This window comes from Sinohyriopsis cumingii, chromosome 11 (assembly GCF_028554795.1).
Source record: "Sinohyriopsis cumingii isolate HCF-2022 chromosome 11, ASM2855479v2, whole genome shotgun sequence".
Classification (NCBI taxonomy): Eukaryota; Metazoa; Mollusca; class Bivalvia; order Unionida; family Unionidae; genus Sinohyriopsis; species Sinohyriopsis cumingii.
This window is the reverse complement of record NC_142971.1, coordinates 78983309-79003578: the sequence shown is the minus strand read 5'-3', so window position 1 is coordinate 79003578 and position 20270 is coordinate 78983309. Positions and strand designations below refer to the sequence as shown.

General features: G+C 36.1%; 2 protein-coding genes across 7 annotated transcripts in view; both read right to left on the bottom strand.

Annotated features, from left to right (window-relative positions):
* The window catches only part of LOC149788803 (enoyl-CoA hydratase domain-containing protein 3, mitochondrial-like), a 433692-nt gene that overhangs the window by 39664 nt on the left and 373758 nt on the right, over window positions 1–20270 (bottom strand). The gene's annotated exons all lie outside the window — the stretch shown is intronic.
* LOC149788808 (uncharacterized) overlaps window positions 1–20270 on the bottom strand; it is a 108739-nt gene that overhangs the window by 3747 nt on the left and 84722 nt on the right. For all 5 annotated transcript variants that reach the window (XR_016424250.1, XR_016424249.1, XR_016424248.1 and 2 more), the window contains exons 13-16: window positions 17041–17112; window positions 14751–15010; window positions 13697–13973; window positions 4550–5122 (exon numbers count right to left, since the gene is read on the bottom strand). Coding sequence is in view for 2 of the 5 variants with exons in the window: in XM_089974931.1 (XP_089831057.1) it covers window positions 4550–5122; window positions 13697–13973; window positions 14751–15010; window positions 17041–17112 (1182 nt within the window). In the remaining 3 variants the exon portion in view is untranslated. The remainder of the gene's footprint in view (window positions 1–4549; window positions 5123–13696; window positions 13974–14750; window positions 15011–17040; window positions 17113–20270) is intronic.

Sequence of the window (20270 nt, the reverse complement as noted above, 5' to 3'; positions counted from 1 at the left end):
AATCTTCCAAGCAGCTTCGAAGGAGTAGCAATACGAAACATGTGTTTATAGACAAAATAACATTGGATGACATTTTACAGATGGCAGACCAATTGCTAACTCGTAACCTCTTCTGCTCTATGACCCTTAGCCTTGTTTACAGACGAATGCTAGAATACCTCATATTGCGTATCATTTCTTCATACCTGTACACTACATTCATGTGTAAAGCGTTTGTGAAAGGAAACACCAACTGTTATTTCAATCACTTTGTCTGGCCTTCACATAATATGCTGTATACGAATGGCTTTGCCTCTTAATCTGTTACCTCAGACACCTTGTCTTGTCCTATCAATTAATATAATATATCGTCTTTTATAAACTGATTACATACCAAAGATTAATCTTTGTATTACAGAGGTGTTGGGTAGCAGTAGCTTATTATGCTGTTTAAAATTTCTGCACCTCTTTTTGGACAATTCTTCAGACCATTAGTACCGGAAACCATGGGTGGCATTCTGGATAAGCTTTCTTAAACTGGGAAGGTTGAATTTAAGAAGCAGCAATGCAAAGTACTTAGGAGTCATTCATGCACGAAAGAGGCCCTAACTTGGAAGTGATTTCAAATGTCAGAAGGATAGCTTTAAGCAATATACTTGTTTATTTTGTCCTGTTTCTTAGGCTATTTCAAACTGTAATGTAAATGTAGCAAGTCCAATATATGGATATACTTTATGAATCATTCTTTTGATGGAGTTTCTAGTATTGTTTACTCAGTATTGATCTTTCTCTGTACTCATGAATGGAAGGATAGATCCCCAGCATTGTATAAAGTGTATCAAATATAATGCAAGAGGGAAAATTATATAACAAATATAATGAATTTGTATGCACTTTAAAAATAAATAGGGATGACATCTTTGATATATGCCCTAATTTACTGTCCAACATTTTGTTTGTTTCTATGGCAATATAACGGTATGAACTTTACATGTATACTAGTGGAAGTTGGTTTTTATTGGTAATTACTTTTTTTGAATCTCTACAGTATATCTTTGTCTTATAAAAGCCTGTTATGCTACTGTTTGAGACAAATTTTTAAAGATGCTAACTAAATTTTAGCATGAAGAAATGCTATATAGCATTTATTGATTGTTTCTTTACAGTTTTAGCAACCAACACATATATACACAACTACAATATATATATTACTAACTCCTGTTTTGTATACTAACATATACACTGTTGAAAGCAAGCATACAGTATAGCTACCTACATAGACATGCACAGATGCAGGCATAAAGGCAACCTTGTAGATGTTATATCAATCTACATATACAGAGGCAATCGTGCAGGTGTTATATCAATATACAAACACAGACGCAACATAACATGGAAATGTTGTCTCTATTTACACACACACAGAGGCCAGAATGCCCATGCTATATTACCACACACATACACACCAAGAAAAAGCATGCTCATACTATATCTATATACACACATATATACATGGAGGCAATGCTGCATATGCCAGATCTGCCTACAAACATGCAAGTGCAAGCAAGTACATTACATATATACATATACACATAAAAACAAGGATTCACTTATCATATCTACACAGACATACTGAAGCAAGCAGATGCATTACACCTATGTCTATGAACACATGAACACAAAGCAAGGATGCACATATCATAAACACCCCCAAACATCCATAGGCAGGCATGTATATATGAGCTATGCTTACTTTCAATCTGGACCTAACTGCAGACAACTACTCAGACCTAATCATGCCAAAATGTTTTTTTAGAACAGACCAGTCCATAGTCATGCTTGCTGTAACCATGCTGTAATAATAACAATATATATTTTGACATGTCAATGCAATGTGTAGCAGCAGATCTACGCCTACAATGCATTAAATAAATAGCATGGACCTTGACCTGCCAATACTTAATGTGTCCATGGAGCTAGATCTACATTTGTGTATGTAATCAATATAGACCTTGACCTGCCAATATTTGATGTGTCCACGTAGCTATATCTACATTTCTGTATATAATCAATATAGACCTTAAGCTACCAGTGCTGTGTGTGAGAGAAAATCTAGGTCAACATACAATGTGGCAACTCATTAAGTCAGAATTTGATCTGCCACTACATTTCAGAATAGGGTTAGGTCTACACTATGGTAAGTGAACATCATACACCTAGATATGTCAGAACAAACTGTGATAGCAGTTCTATATCTGCAGTGTGGTAAGCAATCAACATAGACCTTGATCTGGCAGTATATGTGACTGTTGATTTACAACTACACTGTGTTAGGTAAACATCATATACAGTGTTGTAATAAAATAACATAGACCTTGATCTTTTGTAATAAGTCAACACAGACCTTGATCTAGATCTACACTGCTGTAGGTAAATATTTAAGTTGATCTGCCAGAACATAATATAACACATCTAGGTCTATATTGTTGTAATAAATCAATATAGGTCTTAATCTGTCAGTCCAACATAAGAGATGTTCCTTGGACTTTATCCCACATCCTTGTAATAAAAATCAGGGGGAGGTGGTTAGAACAAAATGAAGGTGAAGAAATGGCCATACTTCAATATTTACAAAACTATTTCAATATCCATCTGTCTTTATTCCTGCTATACTCTTTAAGACCGCTATTGAAATTAAAATCTTAAAATGATCTTGCCTCAGTATGTATTAATCTGTCAATTGTTAACAAGCTTAATTTATAGAGTGTATGAATATTATTCTGTACTGAAATCAATTTCAGTCTGCTGTCTGAGATAGGATATACATGCCTTGCTTAGCAAGCTAGAACAAGTTTAAAAACTGTTCCTTTCAGTTGTTATGCACAATAGTTTATAGCTCATAGATATTTTTGTTTATTATTTCTGTTCCAAAATAAGGCTTTTCAAACGCTCTGTCAAAGTTAACTTTTTTGAATAAGCATTCTACAGGCTATACAAGATTTACCATTTAGTGTTGAACTATTAGCATTTTAAGTCCATTAGTGCCCTAGTTCCAACAGGTATTTTGATCAAATAAATATATTTATTTCTTACGTTCAGTTTTAGATTTTATTTACTAAATTTATTCTAACATGTATGCAAGGGTTATAAGGTTTTGCAGGACACGATCCTGCAGTGTTAAGAAATGAGAAAGATGAAGAAAAAAAAATCACTCTGCTTTTAAATTGTCTGTATTTTAATTTAGCCTGTTTTGTCTCCCTTTTCTTTTAATTTTAGTACAACGGAAACTTTCTTGAAATTATCTGAAACTATTAAATTATACCTCCTATACTGTAGAAGTCTTGTAACTATTTATACCCTGGCAATCAAGAAGTCTGAAACTCTGCATCACGTTTTGATTATTATTATTTTTTATAACAAGTCTAACTAAGCATCTCACATTGCTGTTCCAGTTTACTTTCGACACTCCTTCCTTCACTAACTTTAAGTTGAAAGTAATCACTAATTTTACGTCCCTTCATGGTTGATTTCACTGTCCAGAAAGAGACCAAACTGTCGTGCATGCGTCAATGACACTAAAGTAAATCACTTGCATAACATATCTAGGGAACTCGTGTTTCGGTCATACAAAATTAGTGGAATTTCCAAGTATCCATTTGTATCAACATATATCTTCAGACCATGGAATGGAAGAGATATGGTGAACAAAATGCAATTACATATGAATTTACTTTTAGATTTATATTTGTTCGACTTATCTTAACAACTAAAATGTATATACAACTACACAAATATCATCAATACATCTTATTTTGTATGCGTGACTTAGGAGGAGGTTTTAAGTGAGCTAATTCGTTCCAATTTTGTGTGAGTCACGCACGGGAATCATATCTTTGAGCATGAACTTTGATTTCTCTCTTTGTCACCATTTGGGGGGGGGGGGTGCTGTATTATGAAATTAACTCGTCAGTTAAATCTTTCAGTCTACATTTGAGTAATATGCTTGCAACTTGGAGTCCTGAAAGATTTTTCTTCCTCTCTATCTTTTTTCCTGCATTCTGCATTCTGTAATTTATTTAAAGTGGACTTCAGAAATTGAAATGAAAAGAAACTATGAAAACTCAATAATCAGTACAACATGTCTTTCTTTACCAAATATTCATTCAGTATAAAATAATATCAAACCTGCTGCTTGATGATGAAAAGTATTTAAATTCATGTATGTCTCAATGCTTAAAGGTATATGTATCTGTAGCACATTAAAAGGATGCATACTATACCTGGAAATGTTTTCGATCTATTAAGGTCATATCCTAATAAAAATTAAAAGAAGGCATTTTGTTCTACGTTACTCATGCTGATTTATGTGTATGCTTAGCAAGACAACTGATAAATAACACAGGAAAATGTCTTATTGAGTTTTTATGGCAGATGAGCATCTTTTGTATAAAGTGTTGAGACTCTAAATTTCACATGGATTCTTATTTTTACGTGGAATTTATGTTTTAGAAATGCTAGATTATTCATGTGAGAAATGTATAAATGATGTATCAATCTGATACATGCTTACCTTGTGCCTCCAGCTCCATCAATAACTTGGGCCACCAGGTGTCCCTCATGTTGGTATCCCGAGCATCAACATAGTTCAGGATCTTGATGTGATGTAGAACTTCACAGTCCTTCAGTAAAACTGGGACAACACATTTTCTCCTTTCTTCAAACCCTTGATTGATCGCCATATCAATTTCATATAAAACAAAACCACTCTGAAAGGCCTCCCTGGTCATGATTACTACAGTTTTGTAGGCATTCCTAATGCTGTCAGCAGCAAATTGCAATAATGGTGTTCCTGGAGTATTGTCTCGATCGTACTCACAACAAACAAACCCATGGTCTTTTTCTAGTCTCTCTAAAGTTTCCTTCACCCACTGAATGTCTGAGCTACTGTAACTGAAAAAGACGTGGTATTTCTTTCCTGGTGGCAGGGCTCTCTTTTGTACAGACACTTGGCATTCCCCTAGTGAAGTCAGAACTGATTCAACTGATGCTATTCGCTCATTTGATTCAATATTTTTCTGCCAAATATAAGTTTTATATGCTTGCTCACTTGGTCTTGGCGGAACATAAGTTTGAGCTTCGATAGCTGAAATTCAAAAATGCATTTTGCTACAACAGTACCACAAAATTCTATCTAAATATCATTAGTGGCCATTACAAATTTAGTGTTGCAAGCACCAATCAATCTTTAATTGTCATAGGATAACCAGCTTGAAAAGTATAGTGGCCTCTAGAACTTTTGCTGACTGAGGTATAATATTTGGTCAATGCCCTGGCCAAATCAAAGACAAAAATGTATGCAGAATTAATGACAGTTGGTGACAAAGAGCATTTTTTCTTTATAACTCATTCAAAAGTAATGAGAGAAAAGGCAGAAGGTTAAACCAATATTATTTAGATATTTTTAACATAACTGTCAACAATTATTATCTGTTTATTCCTCAGGCCTGACACGAAAATTTGCTATGTGAAGCTTGCTAAATCTAATGTCATTGCATCCTGCCTTAACTAACACTGACTAATACATTCAAAATCTGTAGCATGCTAAACTATGTTTTTACATTATTATAGAATAATATCATTCTACTGACAGTTCTTACATTAACAATGACAAAACCATATCTGTATTTAAAGTAATTCCAATGACAGTACGTGTACAGCAACCTAATATTTCTGTATTTGTTTCAATCTACACATTATTCCAGAAACATACTTTAATTGCAATCACATGTACATGTACATGTAATTTATTACACTTGGTAATTAAGGGATGTAAGCCACACGAAGCACTCGTGCAAGTAATGTATAGCACTTATCAATCATATGTTGTGAAACACTATTCACATGTAAAGGTAAAGTGTTGCACTTGTTAATTATAGGCTGTGATACACATTAGTCACATGTACATTTAATTTATTACTCTTGTCAATTATTGGCTGTGAGCCACACATAATCCCATGCACATATAATTTATTTTACATGTAATTTATTATACTTGTTAATTGTAAGTTGTGAGCCACTTTACTGGCATGTACAGGTAATTTATAACGCTAGTATCGTATTGGATGAATGCCACACTAATCACATGTACAGGCAATTTGTAACAAAAAGTATTGGATGTAAGCCACACTAGCCACATGTACAGGTAAAGAATTAATGGAGAAACTAAAGGTTATGCAATCATAAAGAGATTATGAATTAAATTATATGTTCCAACTATTCGGTATTTGTCATGTGTTGCACAAATGTACCATAGATGTTGCTGTTGTAATTTTCAAGTCAAACATTATAGTTCCTCAAGCCGTTCTACCGTTGATTTGATAATTTTCTTTCTCTGTACTGAATTTTTGGTTGCAAATGTGAATCTTTTTACTTGCAATGCTGACCGCTGTTTATTTGTTAAAAACTAAATCAGCCTCAAGCTTGGTATGATTTTTAATGTAATCACTGATCAGAGCTACAACACAGTAAAGGATTAAACCTGGACTATTTGACCAACCAGTTTAATTTCAATTGAAAACAAAATACGAGTCTGATCAAGTAACCCCTTTATGAAAAACAGGATGTTAGCAATCAGTGACACATATAATATGCCTGATATCACTCACTGCGCTTAAAATAGAATTAACAGTTGATCATTTCACTAAGCAGGGGTATGTAGTATTGTAGGTCAGTGTTTCCCAAATGTTATATCATAATATATTGTAGACACTACGTCAATCAGATGCTTCATATGTTGTCAACATGCTCAGTGAACTAGATGCCTGATATGTTGATAACATGCTCAGTCAACCAGATGCAAGTTCACATTAAATCAAATATGTGTGAATTTCATTCACAATCATCCTCAACCAATACAGTAAGGAAAAGGCATATTTGGCAAATTTAATCAACAGCCTATCGTTTAACTCCTTGCCGATATTAGCTTATTTCCTAGGACTTAAAGGATACATCTGTACTGTGTATCGAAGCTTATGATATGATACATTATCTGCACAAATATCAACTTTACAGTCTATACATATTTTGAAAATCCTTAAGTGGTAAGGAGGTGCCGATTTATATCTGTTGACACCTTGGCTTTACTTCCAGTATACAGATTACAGGCATAAACTTGTCCTCTGTTCATGAGCCAATCTGATGCTTGACAACAAAATACAAACAACCTCCAAACATTTTCAGTGGTCAGTAATTTTTATTCAACCGTTTAAACCATTTCAAGCTGCTCCACTTGACACGATACTGGAATACTCATGTTCACTTGGCCCTTTGTTTTTCCCTGAATGAGTGCTTTAAAGAAATTGTTATTTTTGCCTTCACAAAACCAACGATGTTATGATTTTATCATCAGAGCTGTAGAAATAGTGCAATTTCCTTGGAAGGTGTTATGACCTTATCATCACAAATGTAGAAACAGTGTAATGTCCTTGCATGGAAAGTCTTACATAGAAGTTTTAACCTGCTCTCTCGCCATTAATAGGCTATCTATTTTCTTATACCATTGGTATGTTCAGTCGTTGATTCCATATATCAATGCAAATGGAGATATTCGAAACATGTTTTCTATGTACAATTCAAGTACTTTTTATATATCATTTAATCGAGCCTTTCACATGAAGCTCTTGCTTCACTTGATGCAATTATATATATTTGCATCAAGTGTTGATGCAATATTTTGGGTTTGTCACACTGAATAAACTACAATTACTTCTGACAGGTAATTATTGTTTTACCCTGGACTTTAACAAACACTGACCACCATAACTAAAACTAACATACTTCATTGTTAGAAACACTGAAATTGTAGCCTTCGAATTTAATTAATGTTGTCAAGATTAGAAACAGCATAGAAGCTTTGCATTAAAACGATTATTAAATGATCAGTAAAGTATTTATATCATACAAATGAAATAAATCGTGCACAGTTCATTTACTTTCATACATGTTATCTGTGGCCGAACATACTGACAGGAGAAAATTATTAACATAGAATTGGGTTGGACATATTTCAAATCAAGCGAATTAGTGACCTTGTACCAATTTGTAGAGGGCATGTAAGTGCTGTCAATATTATTTATTTATCTGACAGAAATGAGTGTATATGACTACAACAGCTGTATAGGATGACCCCTCAACTTAAAGAATAAAATGGCAAACAGTTAATGATTATTCGAAACTGCTAAAGATTGAAGCAATTCAAATAGAATAAGTATTTTGTATATATTCTTCACCACGTGTATCAATACGGATATCTCTATTAGCACATTACCAGCTATAATAATCTGATATATTTCAAACAGCAAAAATAGACTGCCTTCGTCACCTTTATCAGACAGTATCTGCCACAAATAATTGTCATCTTAGGATGAACTATGCTGGGAGTAGGCCATCTATCTTTCTTTCGGTTAGGCTGTATGAAACATGCGTTTGTAAAACTTTCTTGATGCAAGTTTAAAACAACGACATTAGGCTTGATTCAGGGCCCAATGAACCAGTCAAAGTCAGTTTAACAAGCATTCACGTCAAGTCAAGGAACCCAGATGTGAAAACAGTTATGTAAAAAGACACAATGTGACAAATGCTATGATACTTCTACTGACATGAGTTATGTTGTGACAAGCACTTTAGGGGTGAATGGCATAATAAAAGTTAGTAATGTGCAGAAAACATTTTTATATGATCAATTTTAAATTAATGTGAGGGACTTATCAGGCATCACTGGTCTCCAAGTGCATGAATTCATACAAATCATGCACAATTCCTGCCATTGCATCCCCTAGCAGCGTATCTATTAATTAATGTTTTGATCATATAAGGCTTTAGTAATTGATATCTTGACGATGTTGTTCAAGATGGCTGCTATCGCTTAACCTGTTTAAAGCAGCTGTTCCCTTTTTGTGCCATTTTCATGATATATGTGTCTGTTGTCTGTCTTCGTCTACGTTATTGTGCTCATCATGTATTGGCTGTTCAGTTCATATGTGTTTCTTCATCTCCTTGTTTTGGAAACGAGAACAATTAGACTTTTTCGCAGCTGCCTTGCTCCACTGCTACAACTTCCTTTGTTTTCAAACAAACCACCATCCCGTGATACTCGCCAGTCAACCAGTGTATGCTATGATGGACCCTCATTAATTGCTTTTAATGACCACTCCTTGGCTCTCCACACTACATTGTGCTCTAGACTAAATGAACTGTAACTACATTCATCATTACCTAAATGTAAACAGAAGCGAAAAAAAGAAACGTTGTTTCAAAGCTGGCCGGCTTAGAACAGAATGAAGAATTCCCATTATCCCTCTTATGCCCTTTCCGGCTCAACAATTTAAAAATTAGACCATTAATTTAAATAACCTTATTCAAAAAGTTGATTAAATTGTCAACCTATGTGTCAACTATCCAAGAGATACATCTACGTATTGCATCAGTCAATGCCCATTTAGTAGGACTACCAGAAAGCGCACAGAAATAGTTAATTTTATCAGCGACCAAAATATCAACATCTTTTTCCTGACAAAAACATGGCTAAAAACGTCAGCCGATGAGCCCAAGTGCGTGCATCTAACACCCACTGGTTACTCCATCAAGTCGTTCTCCCGCCACTCTCACGGAGGTGGAATTGCTGACATCACAAAGAACTACATGATGAAACGTCTTAACCACACCAAAAGATTCAATTTCGACCATATATCGTTTGAACTAGTCCAAACCACACTCACACCTGATGAAAGGTCAGTCCATTTTATCTGCCTATACCGCCCTCCTCCTAGTAGAAAAAGCAAGCTGATTAAATCTCTATTTTTGGTGCAGTTTCCAAATCTCCGGGAGTATGGAAATTCGATAGGTGGCAAACTGATTATTCTTGGAGATTTCAACTTTCACTTTGACTCTCCCGGAAACGCAAACACATCAAAACTCCTAGATTCCATGAACGTTTTCAACCTCACAGTCAGTTAAACAACCCAGCCATAAACATGGTCACAGTTTAGACTGAATTCTGGACAGACCTGATGATAACAGCCCACTACAGAACTAAGATCATGGAAAGTTCTAGCTAAAAAGAGCTCTTCGAAATTACGAACAAGCTAATGTCAAGGAACACATGTCCACCACTTCCAACTACCTTCTCTCCAGTCGACATTCCGTACATGTTTGCAAATTTCTTCCGTGACAAAGTACAAACCTTTAGAGATAAGCTTGACACCACCATTTTAATTGACTTGTCGTCACCATACAGTTGGGATACAGAATTTCAGCGGCAAACATTAGCAGCATTTGAAACAGTCTCTATGGATTTCACACGTACAATCCTGATGAAGAGTGTACCAAAGTCATGTGCACTTGATCCAATTCCAACATCAATGCTGCTTGAGTGCTTAGATCCAGTATTGCCTTCACTAACTGATGTTATTAATACCTCTATCTCATCTGGGGAATTCCCATCATTTTTCAAAACTGCCATTGTAAAGCCTCTGCTGAAGAAACCAATACTAGACCATAACGATTAAAAAGAGCTAGCGCCTAGTTTCTAATCTCCCATTCTAATAAAAAATCTTAGAAAAGGTTGTTCTACCCCAGCTTGTATCTCATCTGAATTCAAGCAGTCCTTTTAGCAATGTACAATCTGCATATCGCCCTTTCCACACTACTGCTACTGCTCTTCTAAAAGTAGTTAACGACATTATCTTTCCTTTGGATATCAGAAAGATTACAGTCCTCACCCTCCTTGATTTGTCTTCAGCATTTGAGACAATATACCATGATACATGTATATTACTTCACCGTTTCCAGCATGATGTGACATTCATGATACATCCTTACTGTGGTTCAAGTCCTACTTGGTCAACAGGACACAGATTGTGTCTGCAAATGGAATACACTCCAACCTAGTTAATCTATGCTGTGTTGTTCCACAGGGGTCTATTTTTTGACCTGTTCTTGGATCTGTTCTCTTTATTATATACACTCAGTCGCTCTAAAGTGTTATAGATCATCATCCAGTGTCTCACCGATTGTACGCTGATGACACCCAAATATACAAATCTAGCCACCCAACTGAAGTTGATGCTCCCATTCATGGAGTACAGAGGCACATTTCTGATATGAAATCATGGATGACATGTAACAAGCTGCAGATAAATGATGATAAAACAGAGGCCATTCTGATCACAACACAAAGATTTTCTCATTCACATCCTTTACCTTAAACAATAAATATCAGTAACACCAACATTACATTCACACAGTCAGTACAAAACCTAGGTGTTACTCTGGACAGTACTCTCACATTGCAGCAACATGTCATGAACATATGCAAGGCTGCATATCTTGAGCTGAGACGCATCAGCTCTATTTGCAAATATTTTTCAGTTGATGCCAATAAAGCCCGTATGTGTTTATTAGTACTTTCAAGACTGGACTATGGTAACTCACCTCTGTCTGGTTCATTTCAATATCTACTCCAGAAACTTCGAAATGTCCAAAAAGCAGAAGCTCTGATCATATGTAGAGTACCACGGTCAGAGCACATTTCCCCTCTGCTCTTTATCCTATGCTGGCTATCCATTCGATCCAGAATCAAACACAAATTTTGTTCTCTGTACTACGTTTCACTAATAGACTCCAGTCCAACATAGTTATCCGACCTAATCCATGTGTACACTCCAGCAAGATACTTACCCTCCTCTTCTGTCAATCGTATAATCATTATTCCCACTATGAAAACAATTTCATATGGACATCGTTCTTTTGCATACTAGGGCCAAGCAACGTGGAATGAATTGTCCACTGAACTTAGTCACAAAGACACAGTGATCAAATTCAAGAGTCACCTTAAATCTCACTTAATCTGACTCCAAGAACGAACTTAAAGACCTGATAATGTTTCATACCTGAAATATGTTCAGCATGTTGTTTGTTTTCTATCTTCATGGTGTTTGTTTTTTGTAATCATATCATTATTTATATTTTCCATGCTATAGGTGTTGTCTAATGTTGTAAAGCGCTTAGAGCTTCTAAAGATTAGGCGCTATACAAGGTTCTCATTGTTATTATTATTATTAAGAAGTAAGCAAATTTCCGAAATCTAGTTATGTCAGGGATGAATATCTTCATGACGTAAGACGAAATCTGATAAACTGGTGCGGACATAAAACATAAATTTTAAGCAAGAAATTTTACAATTATTTTGAATGGGAAATTAACAATCTACACATATCACATATTATATCTATATTGATTTTAAACTCACTGACCAACCATACATATATCTATCTTTATTTTATACGCATTGACCAAACATGTTCCACATGCTATATATCTATAACTTGATTGTATACCCACTGACCAATTCTTACATTGATTGTATACACACTGACCAGTCACTATCTTGATTTTATACACGGAAAAAATATATTTTCCATATCGCATATTTATTGGCCCTTGTTAAAATTACCCATGAATAATATCATGATGCTTAGCTTCATTGTATGATACTTAGTCTCACTTTTACAACGATTCCTATAATATTGTTATAAATTTGAATATAAAATATGATGTCTGTATTCCAAGAAAATCAACAACATTCTTGTCGTCACACACACAAACATCACTCCTTGTCTTCACACAAACACACACACCAACATTGTTGTATTCTCTCTCTCTAACAAATACAAGATAATGTTCTTTTTATTCAAATTTTTCCCGTATATAAACTATAATAATCCTATACTACTAAAGAAGTTTTTAAAAAAGGTAGAGCTGGAAGTTATATTACTGTATGAATGTTGGACATTTTTGGAATGATTTAACAGGGTTAAATCATTCCAAAAATGTCCAACATTCATACAGTCCCCATAAAATAGGAATTCTTGATCATGTGAATCAATAAAAAGGAACATTATTATTTGCTATTTCAATTGTTCATAGAAATGAGCTTGTGCAATTTATACTGAAACAAGATTAGATTTCAGTCATTGGTAGCTCTGTATGTCAAAGCAAAATTACCAGCTAAATCAAATTGGTTTGTTAAATTAAGTTGCATTTTCCATTTAGTTAGTTCCTTAGTTTCTAAAATTTATGTGCCTTTCACCAATATACTATAAATATTTCTGCAAACTTTCTTAGTTTCAAGGAGAGGTAAAAGATTTTTCTTTACATACCTGATCATCTTGAACGATCTTCAGGTCACATGCTCTTGTTTGCTGCTTAATATCTCGTATACAGATATTATAGTTGTAGCAGTTGAAAATCAGAATATTTACTGATGCACATTTTCCATTTAAAATGTTCTATGTTACTAAGTTTTGTCCTTTTAAAGATGATTCAACTATGTTATGTACCGCATGATATCTGATCTCCATGACAGACTGCATGATCTAAGTACAGGATGATATATGATCTCTATGACAGACTGCATGATCTGAGTACAGTATGATATCTGATCTGTATACCAGAATGCATGATCTGAGAGACCACTTTCTGTTGGCATATTTGGTCGGTCCTCTTACAATATGAGTGTATTTCAATTACAAAAGAGTGGGACACTAAACTTATTTATTATTCAAATCAAATAATGGGAAATCATCAAATTTATCACATTACATAATTACTTTTCTTCTCAACAGAACTAAGTCTAAATTTAAGTTGTTTTTAATCTTACCTATGGGTTGTAATGATAGATAATGTGACTCCCAGATGTGCCCTAGGAGAATAGGCATCCCTTGAAAACCTGTCTGTCCAACAACCCACACAATGTTCTCATCAGGGCTAGATGATGGTGAGCTCATTACAATGACAATATCCATTTGTAGTTTCCTAGCCATTGCAACCACCACCACATGGTCTGCCCATTCTCCATCCCTAGCAATTCGTGTACAGTAGTCATCGTACGTTTCATTGTAGATGAAACCATCCAAGTGTATGGTGCCGTCAGATACCTGAGTAGGAGAGAAACATTCCCTTAAGTATTATGTTAGCTGATACAAATTGATATTAAATTCATCGTAATAAGACAAATGTGATGATGTTTCATTATGCCATTTCTGATTAATTTGTGTTCTCAGTGGTCAACGTACATCAAATGCAAACATAATAAGTCATTCAATGTTTCTATATTTATTTCATCATGTAAGTTACAGGAAACTACCATGAAACGATTGTCATGGTTATTGATTGCATGGTGTGTTACCATGAATATGATTGCTGAAAGTTGAATGCTCAGTAAGTTACAACCTCACACAATAAAAATCCAAACTGATTTGAAGTTCTTGTATTGAGTGATACATTTTCTCTAGGATCAAATGCTTGCCTGACCAAACGAGCTTCTTAATGACTCAATATCTTTCCACCATGGATCATTAACAAACCGTATGACTAATATAACTGAATTTCCTTTAATGTTTACTCCTGTTATATGTTAAGAACATTGCTTATTAGTCAGGAAATTAATATACACAAATATTTTCAAAGTGTGTGCATGTATACATCTTGCTCTTTATATATATATATATATATATATATATATATATATATATATATATATATATACACACACACAAACACATTAATACCCAGGTCTGCAGTTCAATGGCCTTAATGACTCCCCATATTGCTTACAGGTTCTATTCATCAACCCTTTAATATGTTTCTCAGATAAGGTAAAAAGGTTCGTCAAATTCCCCATTGTGGATCAGACAGCATGCAGTTTTACTTACCTGCAGTACTCGATTAGTCCTCATGAAGGCAACTACCTCCTGACGCAGGTGTTGTGGGGATTTTTGTACATCACAATTTAATCGTTGAAGCTGACTGGAGATAGCCTCGAAAAAGCAGTTCCCATTTGCAGGAGTTTCATCATGAAGTTCCAGCCCCACTCTTAAACAGTTTTCTTCCAATGTAGCTTGGCTGGAAGAAGCATCTTGCTGTGATTTGTTTAGAATCTGGCGCAACAATTTAGGATCAGAACAAGGCACTCCTGTAAACACAATTTCATATAGGCTTACACACAACAATCTGGCACTACAATTTAAGATCTGAAGAAGGCACCCCTGCACGCATAATTTTACATATGCATGCTAACTTGATTTTGATCATACTGAAGCTTGAGTTCTTGTAGTTAAAATTCAAAAATGCATTCTGCTATATCATTACTCCAAGTACCTATCATACTGTTGTATCCACTAGTAGTAAAAGGTTGAAAAGTTTAGTGACCATTACAAATTTAGGTCATTGAGGCGTATTAATTTGGTTACTGCCTAGTACAAATGACATATACTAATTACTGCAGACTTCAAGACAGATGTTGACAAATGCAAGATTTGTATTGAAGACAAATTCACATTTATTACAGAAAAGGCAGAAGGTTATTTCAATAACATTCGGATTGGTTTAACTGTCGACAATAATGTTTGGCTTATACACTGAAATTAATTATCTGAAGCTTGCTGAATGTATGACTTTAAATATTACCTGGACTCAAACTGACTTAATAAATTACTATCTGAAGCTTGCTAAGCCATGTCTTTACATATTGACTGGAATGGAACTGATTTTTAGATTAATTGTTGGTAGCACGCTAAACCATGTCTTTATATATTGACTGGAATGAAACTGATTTTTAGATTCATTTTGATCATTTCACTAAGTAGGCTCATGTATTGTGAAATAACAATCTAGGTCACATTTCTCAACTCCGACTACTAATTTGACAGATTGTACTGTGTACTTTTTAAAATTGTTATTAATGGGGTACAATACATATTATCATGAGCTTTTTTACATAATCAGATATACACATGCTATATGTTGACAAGCTAAACCAATCAGATGCTTTATTCATTGTTAACAACCTCAGTCAATCAGATGCCATCACATCAATCAAGTGCTTGATATATTGTTAACAAGCTCAGTCAGTCATATGTGATCACATCAATCAGGTGCTTGATATAGTGTTAACAAGCTCAGTAAATCAGTTGCAAGTGCACATCATATCAAATAATGTGTTTGAATTTCAGTCACAATCATCCTCATCCAATACTGTGATGACGAAGGCTTATTTAACAAATCTGATCAACAGTAAATAAGCAACAGTCTCAAAATTGATTTAATATCTATGTATCCAACACATGACCAGCTCAAAGATATATGCATGTCTCGATCATAATTAAAGTCAGCCAACAGCTTGATGAGATTAATCGATTTACTATTGGTGAAATGATACAAAAGTGAGTATTAATATGATTCACCATACACAGCCTTTGATTTGATATATTACAGATACACATATCACGATGATGGTCTTTTCATCTTTATAAGGTCTATCAGTTGTAAGGTTTGAACATAAGTAACCACTATCAGAACTGGATTTAACATATTTCCCTGTAAGATAAGCCAAAAGTGTAGCCTTCAAATTTCATAAAATAAAAATAAGACAAGAAATAAAGCAACATAGAATCCTCACATAATAGTGATTATTAAATGATCAGTACAGTACTTAATTCATGCAGGAAGAACACTTTGAGAATATCTCCTTTATATTGATGTATCAGAGGCTGAACATAATGATGGCATACAATTTTTAGCACGGAATTGCCAAGGAGGGGCAGATTTCAAACTGTCTGAATGTGTGACCTTGTGATAATTTGTAGAAGGCAAGTGGGTATTCCCAGTTTTGTTTTAATCTGACAGAAATAAGGTAATGGACACAGGACCATAACATAATGTCAGATGCATGAAGAACAGCACATGACCATATATGGATACAAAGCCATACCATAAAACCAGATGCATGATGGACAACATAAAACCATATATGGATACAAAACCATACCATAAAACCAGATGCATGATGGACAGCACATAACCATATATGGATAATGAATAATACCATAAAGCCATATGCATGATGGGCAGCACATGACCATATATGGATACAGAATGCGATAAACCCATATATGCTAATTAGATAAGAAAAACAACTGGCAATTTTTGACTGATAAAGTTTACCTGGAATGTTCAATGTTCTAGCTCTCACATCTTGGACTTGAGGCAGGATCTGGTCTTGGATATCTGTGTTTGCTGAATAAGAAAATGATGTCTTACAGACAAATAGATTTATCTAACGATACAACAAGCTTGTCATCTATTACCTGAAGAGAGTGATGTCTTAAACAAAGAGATATATCTATCGAACAACAAGCTAGTCATCTATTGATGAATGTGCTGTATTAATACACACAAAGAGATCCATTTATCCATAAAACAAGCTAGTCAACTATAATTTTAAGAAACATATCTTACACACAAAGAGATCTCACATTACAACAAGCTAATCAGCTTTCTATTAATCTTCGTCTTCAGCTCTTGTGATAGAAATGTACAGATTGATGGAAATCTTATAATACTGACAACTCACCAAGTTGATGGATATGAAACCCCCATTAAGGTACACATGACATATTTGAACAATAATAGATAAATATACTACGTTTATTCACTAAAGAAAGCAAATTTTTATTAAATTATTAAATTATGTTTTACTAAATTATGTTTCTTCGAGAATACTTACCCGATCACATTAACGTTAGGAATATAAGCCTGCTACCTCTCGAATCCAGCCCTACTAAAAGACGCAAATTCGTCTTTTCGGTCTATCTTATATAGACCAAAGGGCAATAACTCTTGCCCTTTACCTCCCTTGCCACCGCCAGGTGTCGCTAGTTTTTAAGCTGAGCGATATATATTATACGAGGATGCTCGCATAGCGGGGTGGTTGGGCGGGATTTTAAGTAATGTGATCGGGTAAGTATTCTCGGAGAAACATAATTTACTAAAAATTTGCTTTCTCCTTCAAATACGTTCCCCGATCACATTAACGTTAGGAGAATAAGTAATAGGAGGAGGGAATGCTGAGCGGTACCTTCTAGGGAATGATGGCTGGATTCCCCATTTGAACGATAATCCGTTCTCCTAATTTCATCAGCAACACAGCCTAGGGTCACGTGATATGTGACCCCTATATACGGTTAAGAAGATAGTTATTGAAATCTTCTTACTTACGAAATTTCACTGGCGAATCCAGCGAAGCTGATAGGCTGTGTTGATTGTTTTAAATGGGTCTGGTGGTCATCTGGGCGGCCGTCACCAGACCTACCAGATTCAAGGTTTGCCTCTGCGAAGCCAAATCTCTGAGATAAAAACTGGAGACGGTGGACTCTGCATGCCAGCCAACAGCTTCTATTATCGAAACGTTGAGTTCAAATGCCAGGCTCGCCGAGATTGCTCTAATCTCATGAGCCGTAATTTTCATGCGGCAACTCTGATCTTGTGAGACCTCAGAGTACCCTGAGCGTATAACCCACTTCAGCCATGAATCAAGGGCTTAAGGGGTGGTATCCCGTTTACCAGCTTTGACTGGAAGAAAGAGGCGCTTACGTGTGTCCCGACACGCCTCTGTGCAATTTAAATAGTGCTTGAGTGCACGAACAGGATCTTGCATGGCTGCTGCTTTTGATCTATCTATGGAAGAGAGTGAGCGAATGACAATTATTTGATTGCCAATGGATGGTAACCTATTTTTTGGCTACAAAGCCTGCTTGCGTCAGGAGGAGCACCGAACAATCTGATCTGAACTGAAGAAAGTTCGGGTCACTGGAAAGATCACGTAACTCGCTCACCCTAAGCTAAGGCTATCAAGAAACGTGTTTTGTATGATAGTAGCTTTAACGAAGTGTGGCCTAAAGGTTCAAATTTGTCTGAATTGAGCCATGTTAAAACCCAGGACAGATTCCATTTTGGAAACAGGGTGAGGGATTTTGGTCGATTGAAATCAAAATTGGCTGAAAGATCTGATAGATCTTTGTTATGCCCAATGCCACATCTACCATGATGGTGGAATGTGTTTGATATCATGGAGAGGTAGCCTTTGATAGTAATTGGGGCCAACTGTTTCTCCTCGAAAAGCCAGAGAAAAAAAGTCGGCCAGTTGAGAGATGTAGACACTCAAAGGGACGATGTTATTGATATGGCACCAGTCACTGACAACACGCCACTTTCCCTCGTAAGCCTTCAGAGTGGAGGGCCTTCTTGCACTTGAGATTCTCTCCACAATCGAAGGTTTAAATTGCTTGTCTCGCAAGGCTGCCCAGACAAGAGCCAAGCGTGAAGAAGAAGACAATCCGGGCAGGGGTGGAACCCCCATGACCGCGGTTGTTTGAGAAGATTTGTGCTGGTTGGAATCTTCCTGGTTAGATCTATCGCTAGATCGAGTAGATCGGTAACCCAGGACTTGTTCCATCTGAGAGGGGCAATCAGAATCATCCGACAGTTCTGACCCCTTAACCTCTGGATTATGTTTCGTACCAAAACCGTGGGAGGGTAGGCGAATGCCCATAACCCCTCCCAGCTGATTGACAGAGCTTCCACAACTCAAGCCTCTGGGTCTGGAACCGGAGAGGCGAAGGTGGGCAACTTGCGAATCCACCTTGTCGCAAAAAGATCGATCATCGGATGCCCCCAAAGTGTGCAAATCCAAAGAAAGACTGATTGATGGAGAGACCATTCCATGTGAATGACTTGACCTTTTCTGGATAGAGAGTCGGCCAAGACATTGAGTCTGTCGGGAATGTGTCTGTGTTGTACGTTGATGTGGAGGTTGTCGCACCAACGTAGAAACTGCCAGATCAGAATGCACAGGTCTGGTGATTTAGTGCCCCCTTGTTTGAGGAGGTAAGTCACCACCACAGAGTTGTCTGACATAATGAGGACAGTTTTTCCTGAGAGTTGATCCTTCTAGAAATGAAAGGCATTGATGACAGCCCTCATTTCTAAAAGATTGATGTGGAGAGACATCTACTCTGGCTCCCACGTGCCGCTGACTGTAGCGAAGTCCGGCAACAGGTGGGCACCCCAGCCGTAGGTACTGGCGTCGATACATACCGTTATCTCCGCTTGGGGCATCTCCAGAGGAATCCCCCATGGACAGCCAACCTGGGTTGAAGACGTAGCGACTACGTTCCAGACTAGCTTTGACGTGGCATGGAACACATTTTTGTCCACTTTGTAAAACAGTGGAGCGGACATGTGAACTGCTACCATATTTTTTGTCCAGGGCCGGAAGGCGTCTGAATGAGTTTTGTATCAGCGACCCGAGAACATCGCTGATATTTGGGTTTCAGAAAAGAATGCCCTAGAATTCCCCGAGTCACCTATTCGTCCTGATAGACGATCGTTGATCT